The 23,603-nt window shown below is 39.7% G+C and overlaps 1 protein-coding gene and 1 pseudogene across 3 annotated transcripts in view; both read left to right on the top strand.

Annotated features, from left to right (window-relative positions):
- Nucleotides 1-23,603, top strand: part of EPSTI1 (epithelial stromal interaction 1) — a 106,506-nt gene that overhangs the window by 4,975 nt on the left and 77,928 nt on the right. For both annotated transcript variants that reach the window (XM_084876572.1, XM_084876571.1), the window contains exons 2-4: nt 18,035-18,093; nt 20,220-20,303; nt 23,476-23,549. In XM_084876572.1, the coding sequence (XP_084732698.1) occupies nt 18,035-18,093; nt 20,220-20,303; nt 23,476-23,549 (217 nt within the window). The remainder of the gene's footprint in view (nt 1-18,034; nt 18,094-20,219; nt 20,304-23,475; nt 23,550-23,603) is intronic.
- Nucleotides 8,681-12,159, top strand: LOC311618587 (COX assembly mitochondrial protein homolog; annotated as a pseudogene). Its single transcript has 2 exons — nt 8,681-8,731; nt 11,866-12,159. The product of its transcript is annotated as a COX assembly mitochondrial protein homolog (transcript).

Genomic DNA, 23,603 nt, shown 5'->3' with positions numbered 1-23,603 from the left:
CCGGAGATGTCCCTGTGGGATCAGGCCTAAACCGGCAGTGGAGTCCAGGACCACTGTCTCCTAACCGCTCACCTGCCTGCCTACCTGATTGCCCCTAACCAATTTTCTTGCTGGCCTGCTCATCCCCAACTGCCCCACCACCAGCCTGCTTGCTCTCAGCTGCTCCCCTCCTTCCTGCTGGCCTGATCACCCCCAAGTGTCCTCCCCTGCCAGCCTCATGGCCACCAACTGCCTTCCTTGGCCAGGCTCATAGCCCACAACTGCCCTTCTCAGCCAGCCTCATGGCCCTCAAGTGCCTTCCCCAGTCAGAGGCCCATCTGTGGCAGGGCTGATAGCAATGGTAACTCCAGCAGCAGGGATGACAGGACCAGGGACTCTGGTGAGGCAGAGGGGACTGGGAACTGCCATCTTGTGGCTACCGGTGCTGCCATCTTTGTGACAGAGTGATGGTTAATTTGCATATTAACCTATTATTAGATAGAATTTCAATCAAAAGTGGGACATAGGTGGGTTACATTAGTGATGCAGTGTTTCCCAAAGTGTGGTACGCGTACCCCCAGGGGTACGGGAAGAGTTTAGTGGGGGTACGCGTTGCACCTGAGTTTGGTGGGGATATGCACTGCACGGTGCTTAGCTGCGCCTAATTCTACGTTCTCATGAATATGAGAAGTACTCAGCATTACAAAAATTATAGAAGGGGTACACATATGTCAAAAGTTTGGGAAACACTGGACTAGAGAGACAAGAAAAAGCAAAGCTGGGGGAGTGGGGACCCTTAGGACTGGATAAAAAGTAAAATGATAGACAAGTACATAGGTGGGTGCAGGAACAATTAACATGATAACAATGAAGGAATTTGTGGCATCTGTCCTGGTGCTCAGCACATTAGGTTGTGCCCCAAGGGGTCCAGAAAAAGGGAAGTTACAAGTTACCCAGACATTTCAAGTGTATGTTTTTAGAGATGCAAAACTACAGATAGGCTAAGTTAAGGTAAAGGTTGACCTTGTCAGTGAAGATACAAGTCTAGGATGTAACTACCCCCCAAAATTGCTTTTAGTTAAAGTTTAATTTCAGACCATCCTTTGTGGTTATTTTAAGTCTCTGAGTTTGCAAGACCACCATGCAGGCCTTCCCTGAGCTTGTCAAGTTAGCAGGTGGCTCCTTTCATCCACACTTTCATCACTTGTAATTCCAATAATTTTAGGAGCTCTGTGCCAGAAACCAGGGGCAAAGACTAAACATTTATTTTTTTATTTACTACAGGAGTTTAAGTAGCTTCTGTGATAGCTTCCCTTCAAAAGAACTTACTGTGAAGGGCATAGCCAATTGATAGCCTCTGCCGCCACCCTTTTGGATCTATTACACCCTTTGCTCAAAAAGCACACTTATTCTGCACTCCTTCCAGCCAGTGACTGACTGTTCCCCGGGTACTGGTGCCAGCCCATTCCTGCCCATGTGGAATTCCTCTATTGGTCAGCTTCTGCCAGAAGACTCACCTTTGACCTACCCAACATTTCCTCAGAACTGTATAGTCCTTCTCAATCTCCCCTCTCTCCTTTCATGGATATCAGACCTGCTCTTGTTCTCAAGGCTTTCCCTGCCTGCTTCTGCTCATTCCCCTTTTCTCCTTCACAGGCATCCCCCCAGTAAATCTCTCTCATGTCTAATCCCATCTTGATGTGTCCTTGATGTCTGCTTCTTAGAGAACCCCAAGGGACACAGTCTTTAAGGTGACCACACAGCTTTGACCCTGTGTCTGATGGACTGCTTTCTATGTGTACTGGGGAATCCCACTCCTTTTTCTCATTTCCTGCCTTGGAGCTCAGGGGACATTCCCGAGCTTTCTTACTCTAATTTCAGTTCCTTTTTTTGGTTAATCCTCACTCAAAGATATTTTATCCCATAGCTTTTCAGACAGAGTGGAAAGAAGGTGGGAAAGAAAGAAACATTGATGTGAGATAGAATCGATTGGTTGCCTCCTGCATGTGCTCTGACTAGGGCTGGGGATTGAGCCTGCAACTGAGGTATGTACTCTTGACTGGAATCGAACCTGTGAGCCTTCAGTCCAAGGGCTGATGCCCTACCCATTGAGTAACCTGACCAGGGTCAATACTTTCCACAGCTCATTGTGCTACTGGAAAGGAAATAACCCCGGTAACCAATACTTTTCCTTCCCTCCATCCTCAAACTCTCAAAGGAGAGTGAAGGGAGAGTAAAGGATGGCTTGGTAAGACCACTTATTAATGGCCAATCCCTGTTTTCTCTCTCTTTCCCCCTTAAAGAGCAATGTGGTACATTATTATTAAACATGTTGTAAATATAAATTGGAATAGAAAGTGGGATATGATAACATAGTCATTAAGTTATAGTATTAGGCCAATATTTATAAATAACATTATTTAGTAATTGATGTGTATATTTGGAACCCTGAGGTATAATTTGTTATGTCTAAGACAGATGACAATCAAAAACTTTGTCATTCTTGACTCATCTTGTTTGGATTTAAACTAGCCACATAAACCCAGCTGGTATGGCTCAGTGGTTGAGCATTGACCCATGCAGCAAGAGGTCACTGGTTCAATTCCCAGTCAGGGCACATGCCCCGGTTGTGGGCACAATTCCCAATAGGGGACATGCAGGAGGCAGCCAATTGATATTATTCTCTCATCAATGTTTCTTTTTTCCTTTTTTGGTTAATCCTTCCTGGAGGATCTCTCCCCTCAACCCCTGCCCCGTCCTACATATCACTGATTTTAGAGTGGAAGAAAGGGGGGAGGTGGAGAGAGGAGAGAGAGAATCATCAATGTAAGAGAGCCACATCAATCGGTTGCCTCCCTCATGTGCCCCAACCAGCACAGAGACCCTGCAACCCAAATATGTGCCCTTGACCAGAATTAAACCGGCAACCCTTCAGTTCTCGAGCTGACACTCTAACCACTGAGCAACACAAGCCAGGGCTCTCATGGATGTTTCTATCTCTCCCTCTCCTTTCCTCTCTCTAAAAAATCAAGAAAAACATATTAAACTAGCCACATAAAATAACCTTAAATAGAGTTCAAGCTTCCACAAATATGAGAGCCAATAAGAACTGTTTACTGTTTCTTCTTCACTGCAATGCTCCAAATTTCTCTACAGTCTCTTCATATGACTGAGAAAATAAGCTTTGCCTATAGATGCTAAAAGGCATGAAAGCATCAGGTTGTCCCTTTTCCCTGGGAGAGAAGAGCTGAATAATGCCAATGTTCCCTTTAGTACTCGGAAACCATACTACACAGGGAGAGAAACATCTGTGATTGATTTTGATGCGTACTTTTCTTTTTCTTCTTCTTTTTCCACTCAGGGCACAATGTAGGTATGTGTGTGCTCTGAGTGGAATCAAACCCACAACCTTTTGGTGTAGGGGACAACACTCCAACCAACTGAGCCACCCGCCAGGGCTGAGGAGTACTCTTCTTGAGGGCTCAATATAGGTGGCTATTCATTAGGGGACTATTTAACCCAGTCTCCACATAAGACTCATAAGCATTCAGGAAGTTTGTAAGATAACAGGTGGTATTTAACAATACTATTTATTGATTTTTTAACTTAATGATAATGATACGACTCAACGATTACCAGATTCTACTAACAAACTAATCATGGAGCTCTCCCTATTTAACTTATTTTTGAAATGACAAATGCAGCAAAGCATTGCAATACCGTGGTAGCATAGAGCAGTGTTTTTCAACCTTTTTTGGGCAAAGGCACACTTGTTTCATGAAAAAAATCACGAGGCACACCACCATTAGAAAATGTTAAAAAATTTAACTCTGTGCCTATATTGACTATATATAAAGTAATTCTCTTGAATAGGAATCAAATAAACACAAAGAAAGTATTTTATAATTACTTTATTATGAAATATTAAGTAAACAAAATAGTGAAAAATTATAAAATTCTTGTCTTGTCTGCACCTACGGCACACCAGGCAACATCTCGCGGCACACTAGTGTGCCGCGGAACAGCGGTTGAAAAACGCTGGCATAGAGTGAACTAGCGGTGACCTGTAATAGTTAAACTGAGTACCTTGAAATGAGTTGCAATCTGAAAGAATTAAACTGAGAGATTAAAACCAAAATAACAATCAATAACTTAAACTTTTATATCTGGAACTCTTTATCATGTGCTAGACCTTGTGCTAAGCATATTATATACTTCGTTAATTTTTTTCTTCACAATAAAGACATTGTTACTTTTAAGTAAATAAACTGAACCTTGTGAAATTAAGTGATTTCCCAAGTCTCAGAACCAGCACTCCAACAGGAGTCTACCCACCACGGTCTGGGTCCTGAACATGATGTGGAGCTGGAGAAAGAAGTGAAGTGCAACTAGTTAATTTCCGATCAATTGTTATATTTTCACATCAAGAAAATAGAACTTCCATAGGCTATAGAAACAGTAATGTGACATTTATTTACAGCTTTAAAATGATTTGGATAGAGACGTTGTTTGTAAGAGAAAATTTTCTGTGGGGATTCTTGCTGTATGTGATAAATTCTTGACATTTTTTTCTTTTTCTTCATTAAAAATAAATTTTCCTTTAGTGGGTTACTACCTACGGTTTGAAAAGCACAGTTCTATGCATGGAAGAATAAATTATTGGAGTGAATGGAAAGAAAAGACATATTGGTTTGATTAGACCAAATTTACTTTCCTGTTTATGCAGGAGGGTAGAAATCATAGTCCTGCTTAGAATGAATTTCCAACTCTTCTGCACTGATTCCACTCCTCAGTATGGTATGAAATTGCAGCCTGCCGAGTCGTAGGGAGTAATCATTTTTATTCAAATACAATATCACCAAAAATGAGTGGGCATATCTCAAAAAGCTGTTGACAGCTGAAACAGTGAAACAATAAATCAACCGGATGATGAAAGCTTGAAAACACGTAACACCTATAATAATCAGTAGATGGGTAGCAGAAATGAGAAAAAAGAAACAGTTCAATTACACAGTAGGTTACTTACTTCAAAGTCAGTACAGTGCTGTAAGGTTATATGTATTGTTAAGGTTAATTGCATCTATTCAGAATGTATTTGAAACTGAAACAAAAGCTTAACAGGAAAATAAAAATCAAAGGCAGAAGACTGAATTTGAACTGTCTGTTCTATATCAGAGAATCAACAGATGATAGTTCCTTTGTTCTGTAATGTTTGTATCTCCCCCATATAAACACTTACAAGGCAATCCATTGCAGTCTTGAAAAACTGAAGATATCTGCCATCATTAAAACTCAAGGGCTAGTATTGCCCCATGATTGTTTTACTATGGAACCAGTGAGAGCAGAAATTCTCTGCTACCTAATCTTGTAAGAAAATGTGAGCCCCAAAACTTTAGTTTAAATATATTTTTCATTTCAAACTCTTTGGAATATTTTTTTCTTGATTATAGAAGTAAAGTCATAACTACTTGTTATAAACACTCAAACATTGAAAAAAAATCATATAAAATCCCCTGTAATTCTAATCCTTAGAAATTCAAACATTTTCATACAAAGTCATTTTTATTTTTAATGTGTAGGTTGTGCTTTTTGACTCTTTATGCCACGTAGGGAGGATTAGGAGCATTATACCTTTGATTCTACTGCCAATAGTAGGTGACAGGTATAAGAAGATATGTTTCATTTCTAATATTTATTTTAAAACTAGAGGCCTAGTGCACAAAATTTGTGCATGGGGGGGGGGGTGTCCCTAAGCCTAGCCTGCAACCTCTCCAATCTGGGACCCCTCGAGGGATGTCCAACTGCCCGTTTAGGTAGGATCTAGCCTAATTAGGCAGTCGGACATTCCTCTTACAATCCAGGATTGCTGGCTCCCAATTGCTCACCTGCCTGCCTTCCTGATTGCCCCTAACTACTTCTGCCTGTGAGCCCGATCACCCCCTAACCACTCCCCTGTCAGCTTGTTTGCCCCTAACTGCCCTCCCCTGCAGGCCTGGTCACTCCTAACTGCCCTCCCCTGCAGGCCTGATCACCCATAACTGCCCTCCCCTGCAGGCCTTGTTCCCTCCAACTGCTCTCCCCTGCAGGCCTGGGTCTCCTCTAACTGCCCTTTGCTGCAGACCTGGTTGCCCCCAATTTCACTCCTCTGCCTGGTCACCCCTAACTGCAGGCTTAATCGTCCCCAACTGCCCTCCCTTGCAGGCCTGGTCCCTCCCAACTGCCCTCCCCTGCTGGCCATCTTGTGGTGCCATCTTGTGTCCACATGGGGGCATCCATCTTTGACCACATGGGGCAGCCATATTTGACCACATGGGGCAGCCATCATTTGTTGGAGCGATGGTCAATTTGCACATTACTTTTTTATTAGATAGGATATGATTGCTCTCTATCATATAGGCAGATACTGATTTTCACATTGGTTTATTATTTATTAGTACCAGGAAACAACTAGTTCTAACAGTAGAATCTTGGATAACATCTCCTGTGTGGTACTATTTCAAAAAATGTTTAACCTAAATATTTAATTGTGAGGGAAATTATTTCTCAAATTCAGGTTGTGAGGCATTTTATAAATTCTGTAAGGCAATTTACCTAGTGTATTGGTCAGGGTTTATCAGTGAAATGAACTAACAGTCTATCTATCTATCTATCTATCTATCTATCTATCTATCTAATCATCTCTCTATCTCATTTATTGTAAGATGTTGGCTCAGTTATGGAGGCTAAGAAGTCCTCCATATCTGCAGGAAGAAGACCCAGGAAGACACAAGGTGCAGCATGAAGGCCTGAAAGCCAGAGATGGAAGGTGTCTCCCACTCAAAGTCTCAGGGGCTAAGAGCCTGGAGCACTAAGGGTGGTTGAGGATCTCTGCCTCAGCTCAACAGTCAGGCAGAGTGGTTTCCACCTTCCTCTGCCTTTTATTTTTTCTACTCATGAAGGCCCTCAGTGGATTGGGTGATGCCCACCCAAATGAAAGAGGGCATTTACTTTACTCAGTTTATCAGTTCAAATGGTGATATCTTCCAGATAGATCCTCACAGACACATGTGGCCCAATTAAGTTGACACATAAAATTAATTATCACATCTGGATTCTTCAAAAATAAAACTGATTGATTGTAGGAGTCTAAAAGGCATGCCAAACCATGAGAGTATATATTTCATGATTGGATCAAGGATGAAATAGGAGTAGGGAGGAATATTAAAAATTTTTAGCAGGTTATAAATGTAAATATAGATTGAATACTAAAATTTCTGGGGTATATAGTTCTATCAAGTTTAAGGAGAACTCTTTGTTCCCAGGAGATATATGCTGAAGTATTTAGGTGTGATGTGTCATGACTCTCCAGCTCATGATCATATGGTTTAGAAAAAGAAAAATGAAGAAGAGGAAAGAGAAAAAGCAATATAACAGAACATTAACAATTGGTAACTATAGGTAATAGATGTGGGTTTTTATTGTATACAATATTTTAAGTTTGCTTTTAGGCTTAAAATTTAAGATAAAAGGTAGGAGAAAGTAACTTAGATAATAACCTAAAGTTCATGGTACTTCTCCCTCTTTTGCCATTATTCTTTTGGAATCTAGATAAGTTAAAAGAAAGCTTGTCATGGAGTGGTATATTTAAAATTTGTACAGTTTACTCTGGGATCAGAACTGTGCTATTTTTAAAAATATACATTTTTATTGACTTTTAGAGAGAGAGGAAGGGAGAGGAAAAGAGAAACATTAATTTCCTGCCTCCTGCACATCCCTTATTGGAGATCAAACTCACAACCCGAGCATCAAACTGGCAACCTTTTGGTGCATGTGGCAATGCCCAGCCAACTAAGCCACACTGGGCAGAACAGAATCATACTGTTTTTTATAGGAGAAAACTGGTTAGTAATCTTTAATGAGACATTACTTATCAATACCATTTTGTTTCAGTGGTTCTTATTACTCCTGGAACATAACAGCCAAAAGGAAATAATCAGGAACCAGGCTATAGATGTGAGAGTGAAGAGCCAGAACTAGTGATGTAAAAACATAATCTGAAAAATTATCCTATCTAATAAAAGAGTAATATGCAAATTGACCATTACTTCAATACGCAAGATGGCTGCTCCCATGTGGACACAAAATGGCTGCCACAAGATGGCCAGCAGTGGAGGGCAGTTGGGAGGGACCAGGCCTGCAAGGGACGGCAGTTGTGGGTGATCAAGCTTGCAGGGAAGGGCAGTTAGGGATGACAGGGCCAGCAGAGGAGGGAAGTTGGGGGTGACCAGGCCTGCAGGGAAGGGCAGTTGGGGGGGACCAGGCCAGCAAGGGAGGGCAGTTAGGGGTGACCAGGCCTGCAGAGGAGGGCAGTTAGGGGTGACCAGGCCTGCAGGAGAAAGAAGCTAGGGGCAATCACACTGCCAGGGGAGCAGTTAGGCATTAGTCAGGCTGTCATGGGAGTGGTTAGGGGGAGATCAGGCTGGGAGGCAGAAGTAGTTAGGGGCAATCAGGAAGGCAGGTAGGAGAGCAATTGGGAACCAGCAGTCTGGATTGTGAGAGGGATGTCCGAATGCCTGTTTTGGCCCAATTCCAAAAGGGAATACACACACACACACATTAGGGTTGTATATATAACCCTAAGATGCAAATAGTCTGAACAGTGGAACAACTGAACAACTGGTTTCTATGATGTGTGCTGACCACTAGAGGGTGTGCACAGAACATGGCGGGCATTAGCCGTGGTGGGATAGGGGAGCAGGGGCTCCAGACCAAGGTGGGGAACCAGTAACTGTCATCTTGGTGAGCTTCTGCTGGTTACTGAAAATTCTTGGCTCACATGTGCTGTGGTCCCACCTGGTGCTTGCACCTGCTGCCAGCACTGGAGCTGCCACTTGCACCTGCTGCCAGCAACGTCCCCACTTGTACCTATCATCAGTGGTGCCAGAGCCATCAGTGTGTGGGAGCAGCAGCAGTAGGAGTGGGGCTGCCGACAAATAGGGGACTGGGGGGTTGTGGTGGGAGGGGTCGGGCAGGGCCATGGAGAATGGGCCAAGACCCACCCCTGTGTTCACCACAGACTTGCAGCCCACAGTTCCTTTCAAAATGCATGAATTTTTGCACTGGGCCCCTAGTATTAGATATATTATGGAAGAAGCAGCAAAGGATTCAGTCACAGCATAAAAGAGGAAATGTATTAAGTGATTCAGGACCAGTGTCTATACTGTATCTATAATAATAAAGGTGTAATATGTTAATTAGACTGGACAGCTGGATGTCATTCTGGATGAAGCTGCGGCAGCAGGGGCCAAGGCAGAGTGGTTGTGGGTAATCAGGCAGGCAGGTGAGCAGTTAGGGGCAATGAGGCAGGCAGGCAAATGGTTAGGAGCGATCAGGCAGGCATGCAGAGTGTTTAGGGACAATCAGGCAGGCAGACAAGTGGTTAGGGGCAATCAAGCAGATAGGCAAGTGATTAGGGAAAATCAGGCAGGCAAGCAGTTAGGAGCCAGTGGTCCCAGATTGCAAGAGGGATGTCTGAATGCCGGTTTAGGCTCCATTCCTGCGGAAGTTGGATAACCCCCGAGGGTTCCCAGATTGTGAGGAGCTGCAGGCCTGGCTGAGGGACACCCCCTCATTCCTGCACAATTTCATGCACCAGGCCTCTAGTGTATAAAATGAAAGTCTATTAAATTATATATGTTATATATTACTATTATAATTACATACAATATGACTTATATCCTCAAATAGATGTTTTAATAGATGGCTGTATTTATTTGTTACTCTCTTATAAAATAAGTCTGAAAATAGGTATCTATTTGTAGATATAGTACAAATAGTAGGCAACCATAATAGAATTTACTTCCAAGCACTGTTTTAGTTTAAGAATTGAGGAGTGTCAAGCATAAGAGCAGAAATTAATCATGTGATAACATTGTCTCTGGGTTTTGGAAATGTAAATGGGATAACTTAAATGTAGTCCATATTCCTGTTCAGAGTACTGATATTAGAGGACTATTTCACTTTTCTTCTGGATATTGTGCTGTACAAAACTGTATGTTTTACACTTTGTACATCCTGCAAGATTGTTTATAATAGTTAGCAATTGAAACAACTGAAATGGTAAAGTAATTATATTATTGATACATCTACTAGTATGTCATGAAATATTATGAAGCCATTTAATATTAAGCTTATTTCATGTATAATTGGGAAACCACTTATAAATGAAAGTAGAATAAAGAATTGAACTTAAGATATGATTACAACTGTACAATAATAAATACAGATTATGGATTGGGTTGAAATTTACCCAAATGAAACTGTAATTGAGATCTCAAAGGGGTGAGATTATGAGTGACTTTTAAATGTTTTAAGAATATGCATTTTTCTATGAGCTTATGTTTCTTTTTTAAAACATATGTTTTTATTGATTTCAGAGAGAGTAAAGGATATGGAGAGAGAGATAGGAACATCAATGATGAGAAAGAATCATCAGAATTATCAATCAGCTGCCTCCTGCATGCCCCCTACTAGAAATTGAGCTTGAAATCCAGTATTGTGCCCTGACCCCTGACTGAGAATTGAATCATGACCTCTTGGTTCACGGATTGACATTCAATCACTGAACCACACTACTGGGCCATATGTTTCCTTCAAAATCAGAAATAAATGATGACTATCATTTTAAAATATTCTATGTGAAAATTAGATATAATTTCCTATGTCTTGAAGTTCTGATTTTTTCCTTTAAGTTATAGATAATATTGAGGAGCTTTGCTTTAGTTACAGATAACCTTAGATCATAGTCTAATTATGTATACATAATTAGATCATAGTCTATTAATACTAATAAAAAAGAAAATGTATAGTGCAGGTTTTTATGGAAATGGCAATTTCCTTTTCATTCAGCTATCCATAAACAGAATGTTAATCCTAAATATTCTGTTGGAAAACACAGCCTTTCTTGGGCTTCTTTCACTTTGATATGACTTGTTGGGTGTGTCAGGACTGCATCCCTGACAATTTTTTAATCTGGACAATTTCTCAGAGTTGTTATGCAGTTGGGAACTTTGAAAGATGAGGCATACTATTCCCTAGGACAAGAACCAGTCTTGCTTACTTAGTTTCTATATAAATGGTAGATCCCCCAACTCAGTGCTCCTCAGCTATAATGTAATCACAACGTGCAGTGTTGGCCCCATAAGACTTGGGGCCAGAGAGAACAGATGTAAATATGTTGGTGTTCATGTTGCCTGCTATGCCATGAGTACTAAAGTCATTTGTTTCTGACCCAGGAGTCTCATGACTTCTGCCAGCATCCAGGTTAGTTTGTTGGGTTAAGATTATTTTGTTAGTAAGGTCAAATCAAATTCCCAGGCCTATATTGATATATCCTGAAAAATATGGATTTCTTGTAGTTATTTATACTGAGGAAGCAAGTTTATGTATTTTGCAAGCATAACTATCTGTTGGTCCCCATCTCTACTTCCATCATTGATTGGCTTCTGATGCCTTAAAGATGATGAATCTCTATAATATTTTATATAAATTCTTTTTTATCTGTAAATATTTTTTGCTTTCTTTTTTTTCCTCATAGCTTTTATCATTTATGTGTTTTAAGTGAAGAAATTTGACATTGTTCAGGTCGACCCTGTAAAATTGTGCAGGCTGGTAACTGCACAAATTTTCTTGGCTAGGGTGGTAATTTGGAGCTGAAATATGATACAGTTGACCCTTGAACAAGAAATCCATATACAACTTTTGACTCTATAGTAAGCCCTGTGCATTCATGGATTCAACCAATCATGAACCAAAAAACAATATCTTCAGCCTTCTTCTGTCTCCTAGATGGCATTTGACCTGGTAGGATAAATTTTGTGAAGTGTGTTTGCTGCGTCATATGAGCAGCATCTCAGGCATGTCAAAAATATATTTTGATAGCTAAAATATTGAGAGAAAAGGCCCAAGAGAGATGTTCTGAAGAAGTTCAAGATTTGACCAAATTTTGCAAGGAGTGTGAAATCCTATGGTAGTAAAATGTTGGAAAGAAATTCTGCATTGAAAGAATGTCTAATGGCTTACTATAATGATCCTGCCTTTTATGAGGAATGCAAAATGAAATACCTTAAGGAAAGGGAAGAACTCAGAAAAACTGGAATTCCTACCAAGAATAGGCTACAGAAGCATCCAACCAGCATGTAGGCAAATATTTAAATGACTAGAAGCCTGATACATAAAGATTCATGCAAGAATGGGCCTTCCTTCCCTGGCTGCCAGCACTGCCTTCCCTCTAGCTAGAGCTGCCTTTCCACCTTCCCATGCTGTCCAGAGGCCTGGAGTGGCTGGTGCAGTGTGGAAGGCCCCTGACTGCTCAGTGCCTGTGTATGCAAATTAACCTTCCATAGTTGGTGGGTTAATTTGCATACCACTCCTGATTGGCTGGTGGGTGTCATGAAGGTATGATCAATTTCTCTTTTTATTAGTGTAAATACCCAATAACTCTGTTCATTGAAATGACAATTACCTAAAATAATGGACTCAAGGAAGTGTGTTTGCTTTATTCTAAATGATGAACATATTATTTTAATCTGAAATAAAGATTTTCTAGTTAAAGCAAAACAAAACAAAAACAACACAACAGTATTTTTAATTAGAGGTTGGATTCCATGCTTAGGAGTGCAAAAATACTGTTTTTTTAATCTGTGTTTGGTTGAATCTGTGGATGCCAAAGGCTGACGGTTTTTACTGAAAAACAACAATAACAACAACAATACATAAGTTGACCCATGTAGTTCAAACCCATGTTGCTCAAGGTTCAACTGTATACACAAACCGTGTGTGCGACACATTTTTCTCATTTGCCTAAATTTACTGTGTCTCATGGAGCCATGGACCTGCATAGGAATCCTGGTATGGATATGTCTGTGTGTGTGTACTTCTTTCTAGTTTCCATAAAGGCACCTCAACAGAGCTGGGTCAGCTCTGAGGACCTGATGATCTCTTGTTTGCTTATCTTTTCCTTTTGGGTGTTTATTCAGCTCTCTAACAGAAGCTGTGAGTTATAGAACTAACCAGCTTCACATCAGCCTCTTGGGTGTGCAGACAATGTTTTGGGCTCTGCACATTCTGAAACCAAAGAGCATTCATGAGTCCTTCCACACTGGTGATGTGGAGTGCTGGGTCAGGGGGTGTAACAGGCTTAGGGGTCAACGATGATTTACTTGGCATGATCTTGTTATTTTATGTTTCTCTTGGGAATATGATGTGTTTATAAAAGAACTTTTGGAAACCCGAATGCTTCAAGTTTTGACTCAAGTTGGTTAAAAACACTAAGTTCAGATTCTTGCACTGAAGATCATTTAGTAAAAACCAATATGGAAAGCCTTATCTAGAAAGTAAGTCTCTATCTAGTACCTTTGATTAACCAAATCCTTCTTTTTTTTTTTTTTTTTTACAATTTCATCCAAGAATAAGATTTTCTTAAACTATGAAAGCCTCAAACCAATTTTGTATAGGACAGCAGACTATGTCTATTTGTCTGCTTGAAATTACATTTGTAACATAATCTTCTACCCCTTTCTGAATTTTTGCTCTTGGCTGTTTTTTCTTTTATAAGTCAACCAGTATTATTCTTAATTAGAAATTTAAATTACATCTGCAGTTTCTACACACCAGGATATATATTTATGTAATACTGTTAGACAGCCACGATATTTTTCATAATTTCAACATGACATTTTTTCATAGAGGATTTATTGACGAGGCTTCATAAAAATTGTGCCAGAATGTCTGCAGGAGAAGCAGTTGTGTAGCTCAGGAGAGACCTCACAAAGAAAACATTTCTTGAATATATATATATATATATATATATATATATATATATATATATTTATGGAGTAGGAAAATATTTTTTCTTTTGTGCTATTCTTTTGTCTGTTCTCCCTTAGTATATCTCAATGATATGTGCTGTTGGAAAGTGAAAACAACTTTACAAATTGAGAAATTCCATTAAATTTCAATGAGGTAATTAAGGAAACTCATTTTCAAAGATATACATTTATTTCAGTAGCTTGAATGTTGCTTAATCAGGAAATGACCAGAATACTAAACACTGAAAGGCAGGTTGTGCTTGTGTAGCTCAGCAGCTTTGAGAGTCAGACAGCTAAAAGGGATGACATGGAGGTTAAAACAGCAGAGGCCCTTGATGTGGATGGAAACTAATTGGCTGAAAGCATGAATAAGTTATATGTTATTCATGTCAAGGAAAAGCTAGGAGAAAAGGGATGAATATTTGTAACTACCAAGGCATTATACTCTGCCATATGATATAAGAAATAAAAAACAGAGCCTTAGATTTATGCTCTTCTTCCTTATGGCAAGTAAGAGGAACAGAAGCACAATTCATTGGCAGTGCTTTCTTCTGAATATTATGTTTTAGACTTGGCATTTTCAGCCAATAAAATATTACTAAGATGGTTGCTAAGAAATTCACTAACATAAAACATTTATTACAGGGACCATTGTCCTTGATCCTGGGATTATGTTTAAGTGATTTCAATTAAAAACCTCTGATTTGTGGCTAGATAATTCTCTTCCTCTTTTCACAACCCTCTATCATGCCTGGGTATCCGTAGCCTACACATTGGCCACAGATTGACTATAACCCTGTTTTGAAGACTAAAGATTCTAATATGATATTATTAGACTTGAACTTAATCAGATTAGATATTGTAGAATTAAATCTTTAAAAAAACATATTAATTTTACTTCCCAAATCTTTTGCAAAATTTTTATGAGAGAGCCCCATGAAGCTTGGAAATTTTTTTATGAAGCTCCTCTTAGCAACATCTTCGCACACATTTTTTTTTTTTTTTTTTTTTTTTTTTTTTTTTTTTTTTTTTTTTTGCCATTTTAGAGCCTATACTTTAAGCCTCAATTTGCTATTCTTCTCTGAAGTTTTCTATCCCTCTGGGATCTCTGACTCTCCTCCACCTTAAATCTCTCACTACTCCTTTCATCTCACTTTGATGGTTGTTTGGATATCCTTGTGGTGTGTTCTCATGGTTTCATGAATGGTTCCTAACTAAAGCATAAGCTCTGTTAAAGTAGTTGGTGTCCGTTTTTTGGTATTGTCCCTAACACAACAAGTCTATAGGTGCTCAGTTAAATTAAGTTCATTACTTTGTTTGGAAATCTATCAAGAGGCTGAAATTAAGGACAGTCATATAATATGCTTTCTATATTGAGCTGAAGAGTTAGCTACAATACCTGACTGGTCTGAGTCAAAACTCCAGGGTTTGCGTCTCAGCACTATTGCTCAAAATAACCTCATGATCATTGACATATGTTTCTTTATCAGTGGTTTCTTAACCCCTAAAAATCCCTTTTAGTGCAGATGTTCAAAGTCAGCTTGTCTGATCTATAGCCGTGGTTCTCAAAAGTGTGGTCCCGCCAAAACTGGTTTGGCTCAGTGGATAGAGCATTGGTCTGCGGACTGAAAGGTCCCGGGTTTGATTCCAGTCAAGGGTATGTACATTGGTTGTGGGCACATCCCCAGTAGGGGGTGTGCAAGAGGCAAGCTGGTCAATGTTTCTCTCTCATCGATGTTTCTAGCTCTCTATCCCTCTCCCTTCCTCTCTGTAAAAAAATCAATAAAATATATTAAAAAAAAAAAAAGTGTGGTCCCCAGATCGAGAACACCAGCATAACCTAGAACTGTTAAAAATGCAAAGTTACTAGACCTCACCCAGACCTACTGAATCAGAAATTCTGCCCTTTAACATATCTTTCAGGATCCAGGTGATTCTGCTGCCCATAAAGTTTAAGTATGACTGATTTGCAGTATAGTCAAATCCCTGGTATGGTAAGAAGCTCCCCACTACAATCTTAGTGAACACTGAGGATTGTGCCATCGTTTCATGGTTGGCGTGCAAACCCATTATCTCATGTTTCATCTTTAAGACTCTGCAGAATGGCTCACTTTGGTGTCATATTCAAGTCTGCAAGGTGCTATCCACAGAATTGTAGCTCTCAGGCTCCTATAAAGTGTTGGCAATTGAGGAGTGAAAAATCTTTCTTAGGGTGAGCAAAGGATATGCAGTGGACAAGGGATTAATTTCCAGCAGCAGCAGCCTCCTGATTCTGTATTCATAACGTTGCATGTGTGCTAGGCTGCACATGCAACATCTGCTGATATACATTAGGTAATTGGGCATCCAGCAGCCCCATTTGTATGCAAAGGTGGTTGCACACCTCCCATTTACAAGTCTAAAATTAAAGCCCAGTTTGAAGCTGGCTGAAGTCTCGCTGCTAGAAACATAAAACAAGTAAGGAAGAAATGGCTTCTGGTAATCAGCGCTTTTGGCCTCTCCTGTTCCATCTTTGCTAATTTGTCCTTTGAAATTGTACATTCTGTGTTGAAGAGAGACTGCTAAGATTATCTGTTTTTGTTGTGTGTGTGTGTGTGTGTGTGTGTGTGTGTGTGTGTGTGTGTGATTTTTTTTTTTAAAGAAAACCTACATTTATAAACTGATTGTGTTTACACATACCATTTCCCCTAACACTATAACCACATGTATGCTATAGTCAATTGCTGAGCCATATTTTTGTGATATGAACTATTTATGCTCTTGTGGAACCACATGGATCATCTCCAAGAAGAGACCCCCAGCACAGACTCACAGACTGGGTGTTGACATAATTTCATTTTCACTCAGCCCACATTTGTCAAGCAGCTACATTGTGTCAGGCGTTTTGCCAGAGGCTGGGCATAAACAGATCAATCACGCACGGTTTCTGCCCTCAAAAGCTCACAATATTTTAACATCTTGATATCCCAGAGTTGAATATTTTTGCATAAATGAAGTCTTCTCTGATAATCTCATGAATTGAAGTGACTCCTTCCTTCTTTGAGCTCCTGATTATGCTCAACCAGTGCCCCAAGAAGAATGAGGGATCCATGCCTGGAAGACTCAGAACTCAAGCACAAGACTGTGGTCAGTGACCGCTGAGATGGGTCATCAAGAAGAGATGGCTGCACTAATCCACACCTTCATGTTCATTACAACGTTATTTACAATAGCCAGGATTTGGGAGCCTTCCAAGTGCACGTTAGAGGATGAGAGGGTATAAAATTCGTTGTGCATTTACATAGTGGAATGCTACTCGGCTGTAAAAAAGAAGGAAATCTTACATTTTGCAGCAGCATGGATGTACCTAGAGAATATCATGCTAAGCAAAATTAGCCAGTCACAGAAAGACAAGTACCATATTATCTCAGTTATATGTGAAATCTAATGAACAAAACATACTGACAACAAACTAGAAACAGTCTTATAGATACATAGAACAGACTGATAGCTGTCAGAAGGGAGTTATGTTGAAGGGCTCGGTGAAAAAGGTGGAGGGATTAAGCAAAAATTAAAAATGAAAAAATAAAACCCTCATAGACACAGACAACAATATGGTGATTAACAGAGGGGAAGGTGAGGAGAGGTAGAAGAGGATAAAGGGGGAGGGGAAATAAATGATGATGAAAGGAGATTTGACTTGGGGTGGTGAACACAATACAATATACAAATGATGTATTATAATAGGATTGTATACTTGAAACCTATATAATTTTATTGACCAAGGTCACCTCAATAAATTAAATAAAAATAAAGTAAGAAGAGATGGCTGCATTGCAAATGGCCCATATTCCCAGTTTGTGGGAACAAACAATTCATGAGTGTTTCTTTTACTCCCTATATGGGTCAGGTCAGTCTTGCAGAAGAGGATGCGCATCTAAAGCCACCTCAAAGGGATTTGCTTGTGAGCACCACCTAGAGGAATGGTGGATCCCTGCAAAAAGAGTTTACCAGGAGCCAACAGTGAAGTGTTGTCACCTGTCACTCTGCATGTGTTTTACTTTGAAAACTAGATTGTAAAGCTTCTGGAGAACAGACCTGGGTCTTAATAGGAACAGTATCTTCCATAGTACATATTGGATAGTGATGATAGTAAATGAGTGTATCAGCAGGAAGAATATTTAGTAGTTTCTCATGATAATAAACAATTTTCTCCCTCTTCATTCTAGCACAGGCACCTACACCTTGATAGCACCAAATGAAAACCGAAGAAAGCAGATACAAAGGAGTATGTATATTTATTTAACATTCAAAAAGCTTCTCACTCCCTTATAGAGTACAACTGATTTGTTTTGGTCTAAATTATTTTTATTTTCTGATTTGAATATACTCACCAGATCTCATCATTTTTTCCTTTAACTTTAGCAGTTTTAATTATGCCTTTTAAAAATACTATTATTTATGTTTCTAAACTTGTTTCTCTAGGCTAAAAGCAGAATACACTGCAGGATTGTAAATCTCAGATTTCTGTTGAGCTTAAACAGTTTGCCAATAGACCTTTTTCACGTTCCTGTAAAGTTGGGCTGACTGCAGACATTTTTATAGGACTACTAGAGGCCCAGTGCATGAAATTTGGGCAAGGGTAGGCCTTTGCAGCCTTGGCTGCCTTGTGACCCCACCCGCTGCCTGCAGCTGCCTTGGCCTGGCGCTGCCTGAGTCCACCACTACACACTCTGGTTCCATGGAGCCCTCCTCCCCCTCTTTGGGGAAACCGCTACCCACTCCACCCCCATTGATTGCCCCACTGGCCAGTGGCCTTGGCCTCCCTCTTCAAGGCGATCGTGAGGCGATAGTGGGCCCCCCAACCAATTGCATTGCACCCGCCTTGGCTGGCCTGCTGCCAGTGCCTGTCATAGCTTGGTCGTCTGGAAGGTCATCCGGACAATAGTTCTGCTGTTTAGTTGTTCCGTCGACTTGCATATTATGCTTTTATTATCAAGATGATTACTTTTGAGATAGACAAGTTATATATTTAAAATAATTATGTACTTGAAATAACTTGTCTCTTTCTTGATATGTTTAATCTCTTCATAATGGAATTATTTTTAAGCTTCTGTGCTCCCGTACTTTTGTAACTATCATAGTCTACTCTCAATTATTTTTATTTGTATACAGTAAGTAAATTCACTTCACATTTTTTATAGGTTCTGCAACTTCAAGTGAAACAACATAAAATAAACCCAATTTTACCATAGACTATTTGATATAAACAAAAACTAAGTTCCTATGGCATTCATCAACATTATAATAAAAACATATTGGAGGACATGCTGTACTTCAAATTTTTTTTTTTTATTATTTAGATTACAACATCTTTGAGGGCAGGGACCACACTGTACTCGTTTTTGTGTTTATACCTAGTGGGTATTAAGATATTTAATTGAATTGTACAGCAAAATAAATGCTGTCATTTAAAGTTATAGCATTATACTCTACAGTTGGAAGGAGAACTAAAATTTAGTTTGCAAAGAAGTTACGAAGCTTGTTCAAGTCAATTGTGGGACTACCTCCTTCATTAGGTCTTTGTAGGAAATTTAATTTTATGATTAGGGATGGACACCAGAGCACAACAGGAAAGCAAAGAGCTCTCCTCCTGGTGGTGAAACTGGAGGTCATCAGTATAGAATATGATAAACAATGCAGTGAGTGGGCACTGCCAACAGAATCCCAAATGTTTTGGCATCTCACAAGCTTTTGATTTAAATACTTAAGTCTCAGTGTGCTCTGGATTTTTGAGGTGTTTCAGAAATTTTTTTCTCTAATAATTAAAAAATATTATAAATGGACATTTGGAACAATCAGGGCTAAGGGGAGATTCCGAGGTGCATTAGAAGTACTGAAGTAGTATCTCTGGCGCCCCCTGCTGTCACAGAGTGTATTCTGGGGAATGAGCAATGCTGTCCCAAGTGCCAGAAACCAGAGCAGGGTTGCCCACCTGCAGTGCAGAGCTCCCACATTGTACAGTTGCAGTAAGATTTGGGAACCTTTAAAATAAAGAATATGGGCATTAGATTTACTTGGGAATATACATTTACCTATATGTGAAAAGCTCTTATTGACATGAATGTTCCAGTTTTGTACCATTCTCTAGAATGGGAAGAAAAAGGAACTCCTTTATTCTAGTAGGAGTTCAGGTTCTTTTCTATATTTGAACCTCCTATGCAGAGACATTGTTACAGAGGTGGGCTTAGGGTGACTTCAAAGGATTAGGACTGAATGGTGTCTTCCTTTCCCGAATATCATGCCCACATGTATTTAATTGCCCTCTAATGTTTTATTTTTCATGCCTTAAAGGGACCAGTTTCCTTTTAACATTCTAATGATTGATGATTTTATATTTCTCACTTGGCTTAGTTGCTGAGAAAGAGCTGGAGAACCTGGAGAAGTGGAAGGAGCAACATAGAGCGAAGCCAGTTAACCTGGTACCAACGAGGCTAGGTAGGCAAGCAAAGTGGTAATCTGAATAGAGTAAAACAGGACATATGTCAGTCCTGTTAGCACCTTGTGTAGGCCTGTCTTTCACTGTATCTTACAGGTGGTTGGGTCACTGTGCTTCTTGGAATGGAGTGCATTTAAAATTGAAACAAGTATGCAGATATATTGTTGTTTCTAATTTTCTGCAAGGAGCAAACATGTGATGCGACACAGTTATGTGGGAATAGTGATAACTTAATTGCCAAACAATTTAGAGCCTTTTAGATGATCAACTCTGAAGAAATCTTACCTGGGGTGCTGCGTATACCCCATCATAGCACTAGTCGGGATGGGAGTAAAGATATCACAAGCATACGAATCATGGCACTTAATGCCAACGGGGGGAAAAGGAATGGAACTCAAAACTAAGACAGGAGTGAGCCAGGGCCCAGTGGTCGGTATAAAGGGAAGCATCACCTCTGTTTTTATTCTACAGATAGAGACCTTTTGGTCTCTGACACATGCTGCCAGTGTGATGAATTGTCTTGGCTGCCTTTGCCAGTGTTTAAATCTTCCAGTGGGAAGGCCACCTAATGGGAATCATTCAGTCCTTTCCTCCGTTTTCTTTTCTAGCAGCTAAGAACTTAAAGGGTTGGGTACAGTTTCCACAGATTCCGTTAATGCAAATGTGTCAAGCAACAAGGGCCATGTACTGTCTCAATAGTTTCAGAGAAATATTTTTTCCAGGATATAGGTACGTAACAATAAGCCAATTTGGAAGTCATTAATGGATGAAAGTAGTAGTACTGTCACCATACCCCCACTATGAAAGGGTTAATTTTCAGTGTGACCTTTACACCGAATGTGTGAGAGGTACAACCAGGAAACAGCTTTGTCCTTCCTAAGCGATTCCCTCAAACCAGCTCTGTGGGACTAGTTTGCCCCTTTAATGTTTGGATTCAATTAGCTCGTTTTGATCTTTCTCAACTAATAAAGTTGTTCAGCCAATTCTAGGCATAAAACAATGTCATTTCAGTAATTAACCTTCAGTCCCGCTACTGGGCAAATTGTTACTAATAAAGATTAAGACTTTCTCCATGCTCAAGCCCAGGTACATTTAGGGGAAAAAGTTAGCAAAGGAAATGGGGCATAATGGAATTTTTATCTCCAGACTGACCTGCTTCCATATTCCGATCCCTTCAGGCTCAAAAGGAGAAGGGGAGAGAAGGGTGATAAGGTCTATAGTGTCCTGATCCTGGTTTCTTAGCCTTGGTATATGCTTACTGTGCATCCATGTCTCCCCCCTACCCCTCCTTCCCACCGCCCCTACCCTCTCCAGGGTCCTTGGAGTTCTTCAGATACCCTCCTTGCCTCCTAGATTCTCTTGGTAGAGATTATATACTTTCCTGCTGTCACCCGTAGCTTCACCATTGGCTCTTGATAGGTAGACTTTCTCAGTAGGGCTGCTTTTGTTTCTCTAGGTGGCTCACATGGGCAAGTCCCTTTAGGACAGCTTTAGATTAACATTCTCCTTAATAACAACTCAGATTAGGAGTACAGGAAACACAAACTCTGGGAAAACAGGCAGTTTGCCATGCAGCCACCTCTTGTTGGTGACCCATTGAGTAGACAACTGACAACAGCCTTTTCTAGTCATGAATCCACTAGGTCCCTCAGTCTCTTGAAGGAATGGATTGAGATCACCAAGTGATTTTCATTCAACGTCTCTTATTCATCTTTCCTCCTTCCCCAAAGACACAAAGAAGATCAAATCCACAAAGACATCCTTTGATTTCTACCTCCCTTTGCCTTATTCAACCCTTTTTATAGGCTGAAGGTAGTTCTTACTAAAAGTTTTCTAAACTTGTTCAGTTACCTCCTTGAAGATTCTGCTTAGGGATCCAGGTACTTTGTTTTGGATTTTTGGAATGGTTGGCTACTATTGTCTTTAGGCCTTAGGTAAAAATGAACAGAATCTCATTTTTGACTTATCTGGAAATGGCCACGGATATCTGTGTGGAAAGAGGTGAGGGGGTAGAAAAAGAAGTTTCAGAGTGTACTAAACTTTATGATGATTTTTGAACAAAACCTGTAAATGCTTATAAATCTATCTTCATTTATTTTTATTCTCAGCTCTTCCCCTATACCTCTACTCTTTAAAATATTGGAATAGTTTGAGGAGATTCTGAAAGTGGCTGTAACATTATATAAAAGCTTTAATAGCCTTCACTTCCCCCTCCCCCCCCCCCCCCTTCCTCCATGCCCCACAACAGAGATGAAAGGGCCCAAACCATACAGGCTTTATATATCTTTTGGGACTCAGACAAGAAGTTCCTATGGTGTCTTTATCAGTTCAATTATAAAAACCATGGTGATGCAATTTGTTTTAATGCATCTTTTGTGAGAGTGAATCAGAGAACTGACACATTTAGTGACCAAAACACCAAAGAATTATTTCAAAGGGATTTTAATTATACACATACCATGCTTGCATAAACACTAAGAAATCCCTAAATAGCAATTCTTAGAAGATGATTATCAAGCTGCATTATGGCCCCAAATTATTTTAGGTTTAAGAGGGAGCAGGCAAATAATCTAACACTCATATTTATCTCATGAATACCTAAAGGAAGAACAATAAATAGTATAGTTTGACAATCAATTATGAATAAGAATATTTCTATTGTACTTTTAAAAATTGGGTTACAAAGACCTCATATTTGTCTAGTGGCAAGAGCCCTGAGCGTTTCCTGAGCTTTGCCACTTGAATCAGGACAATAGGGTCAGAAGAAGAAAAGCTAGTGAAGCATCATTGATAATAATCCTTATCATGGTTAAGAAATGGTCATACTTAAGCAGAAGGAATGTTCTAGAATTTCCAAAACAAGCAGTATTTCTTATTTAGTATAGAACTTGAAGTATGATTTCCATCTAAGTGAAAACTTGAATATTGACACAACCGGAAAACTCAAGTAGGATTGTCCTGTTCTTTTCGGAATATGGTCTATCTGTCTATCTTTCAAGTGATGGCCATTCTTTAACGTCTTATTAAGAAAACTGGTTATGTCCTTATTTCTAGAGGTCTGAAAATGTTAAAGAAACTCATTGTGTAGTCTTATCATGTATTAATTAGTTTTTGATGGCTGACATTTCAGGTTAACATTCATGTTTCAACTTTGTGACTTTTTTTCCTTAGGTGGAAGCCAATCAGAGGCTGAAGTCAGGCAGAAACAACAACTCCAACTGAAGCAATCCAAATACCAGCAAAAGGTCAGAATCTATCTCTTTTAGTTTAATTTTGGCAAGGAATTTGAGCACCAGCAC

The sequence above is a fragment of the Pipistrellus hanaki genome, assembly GCF_964339955.1.
Source record: "Pipistrellus hanaki genome assembly, chromosome: 3".
NCBI classification, from domain to species: Eukaryota; Metazoa; Chordata; class Mammalia; order Chiroptera; family Vespertilionidae; genus Pipistrellus; species Pipistrellus hanaki.
This window is presented reverse-complemented; position numbering and strand designations above follow the sequence as displayed.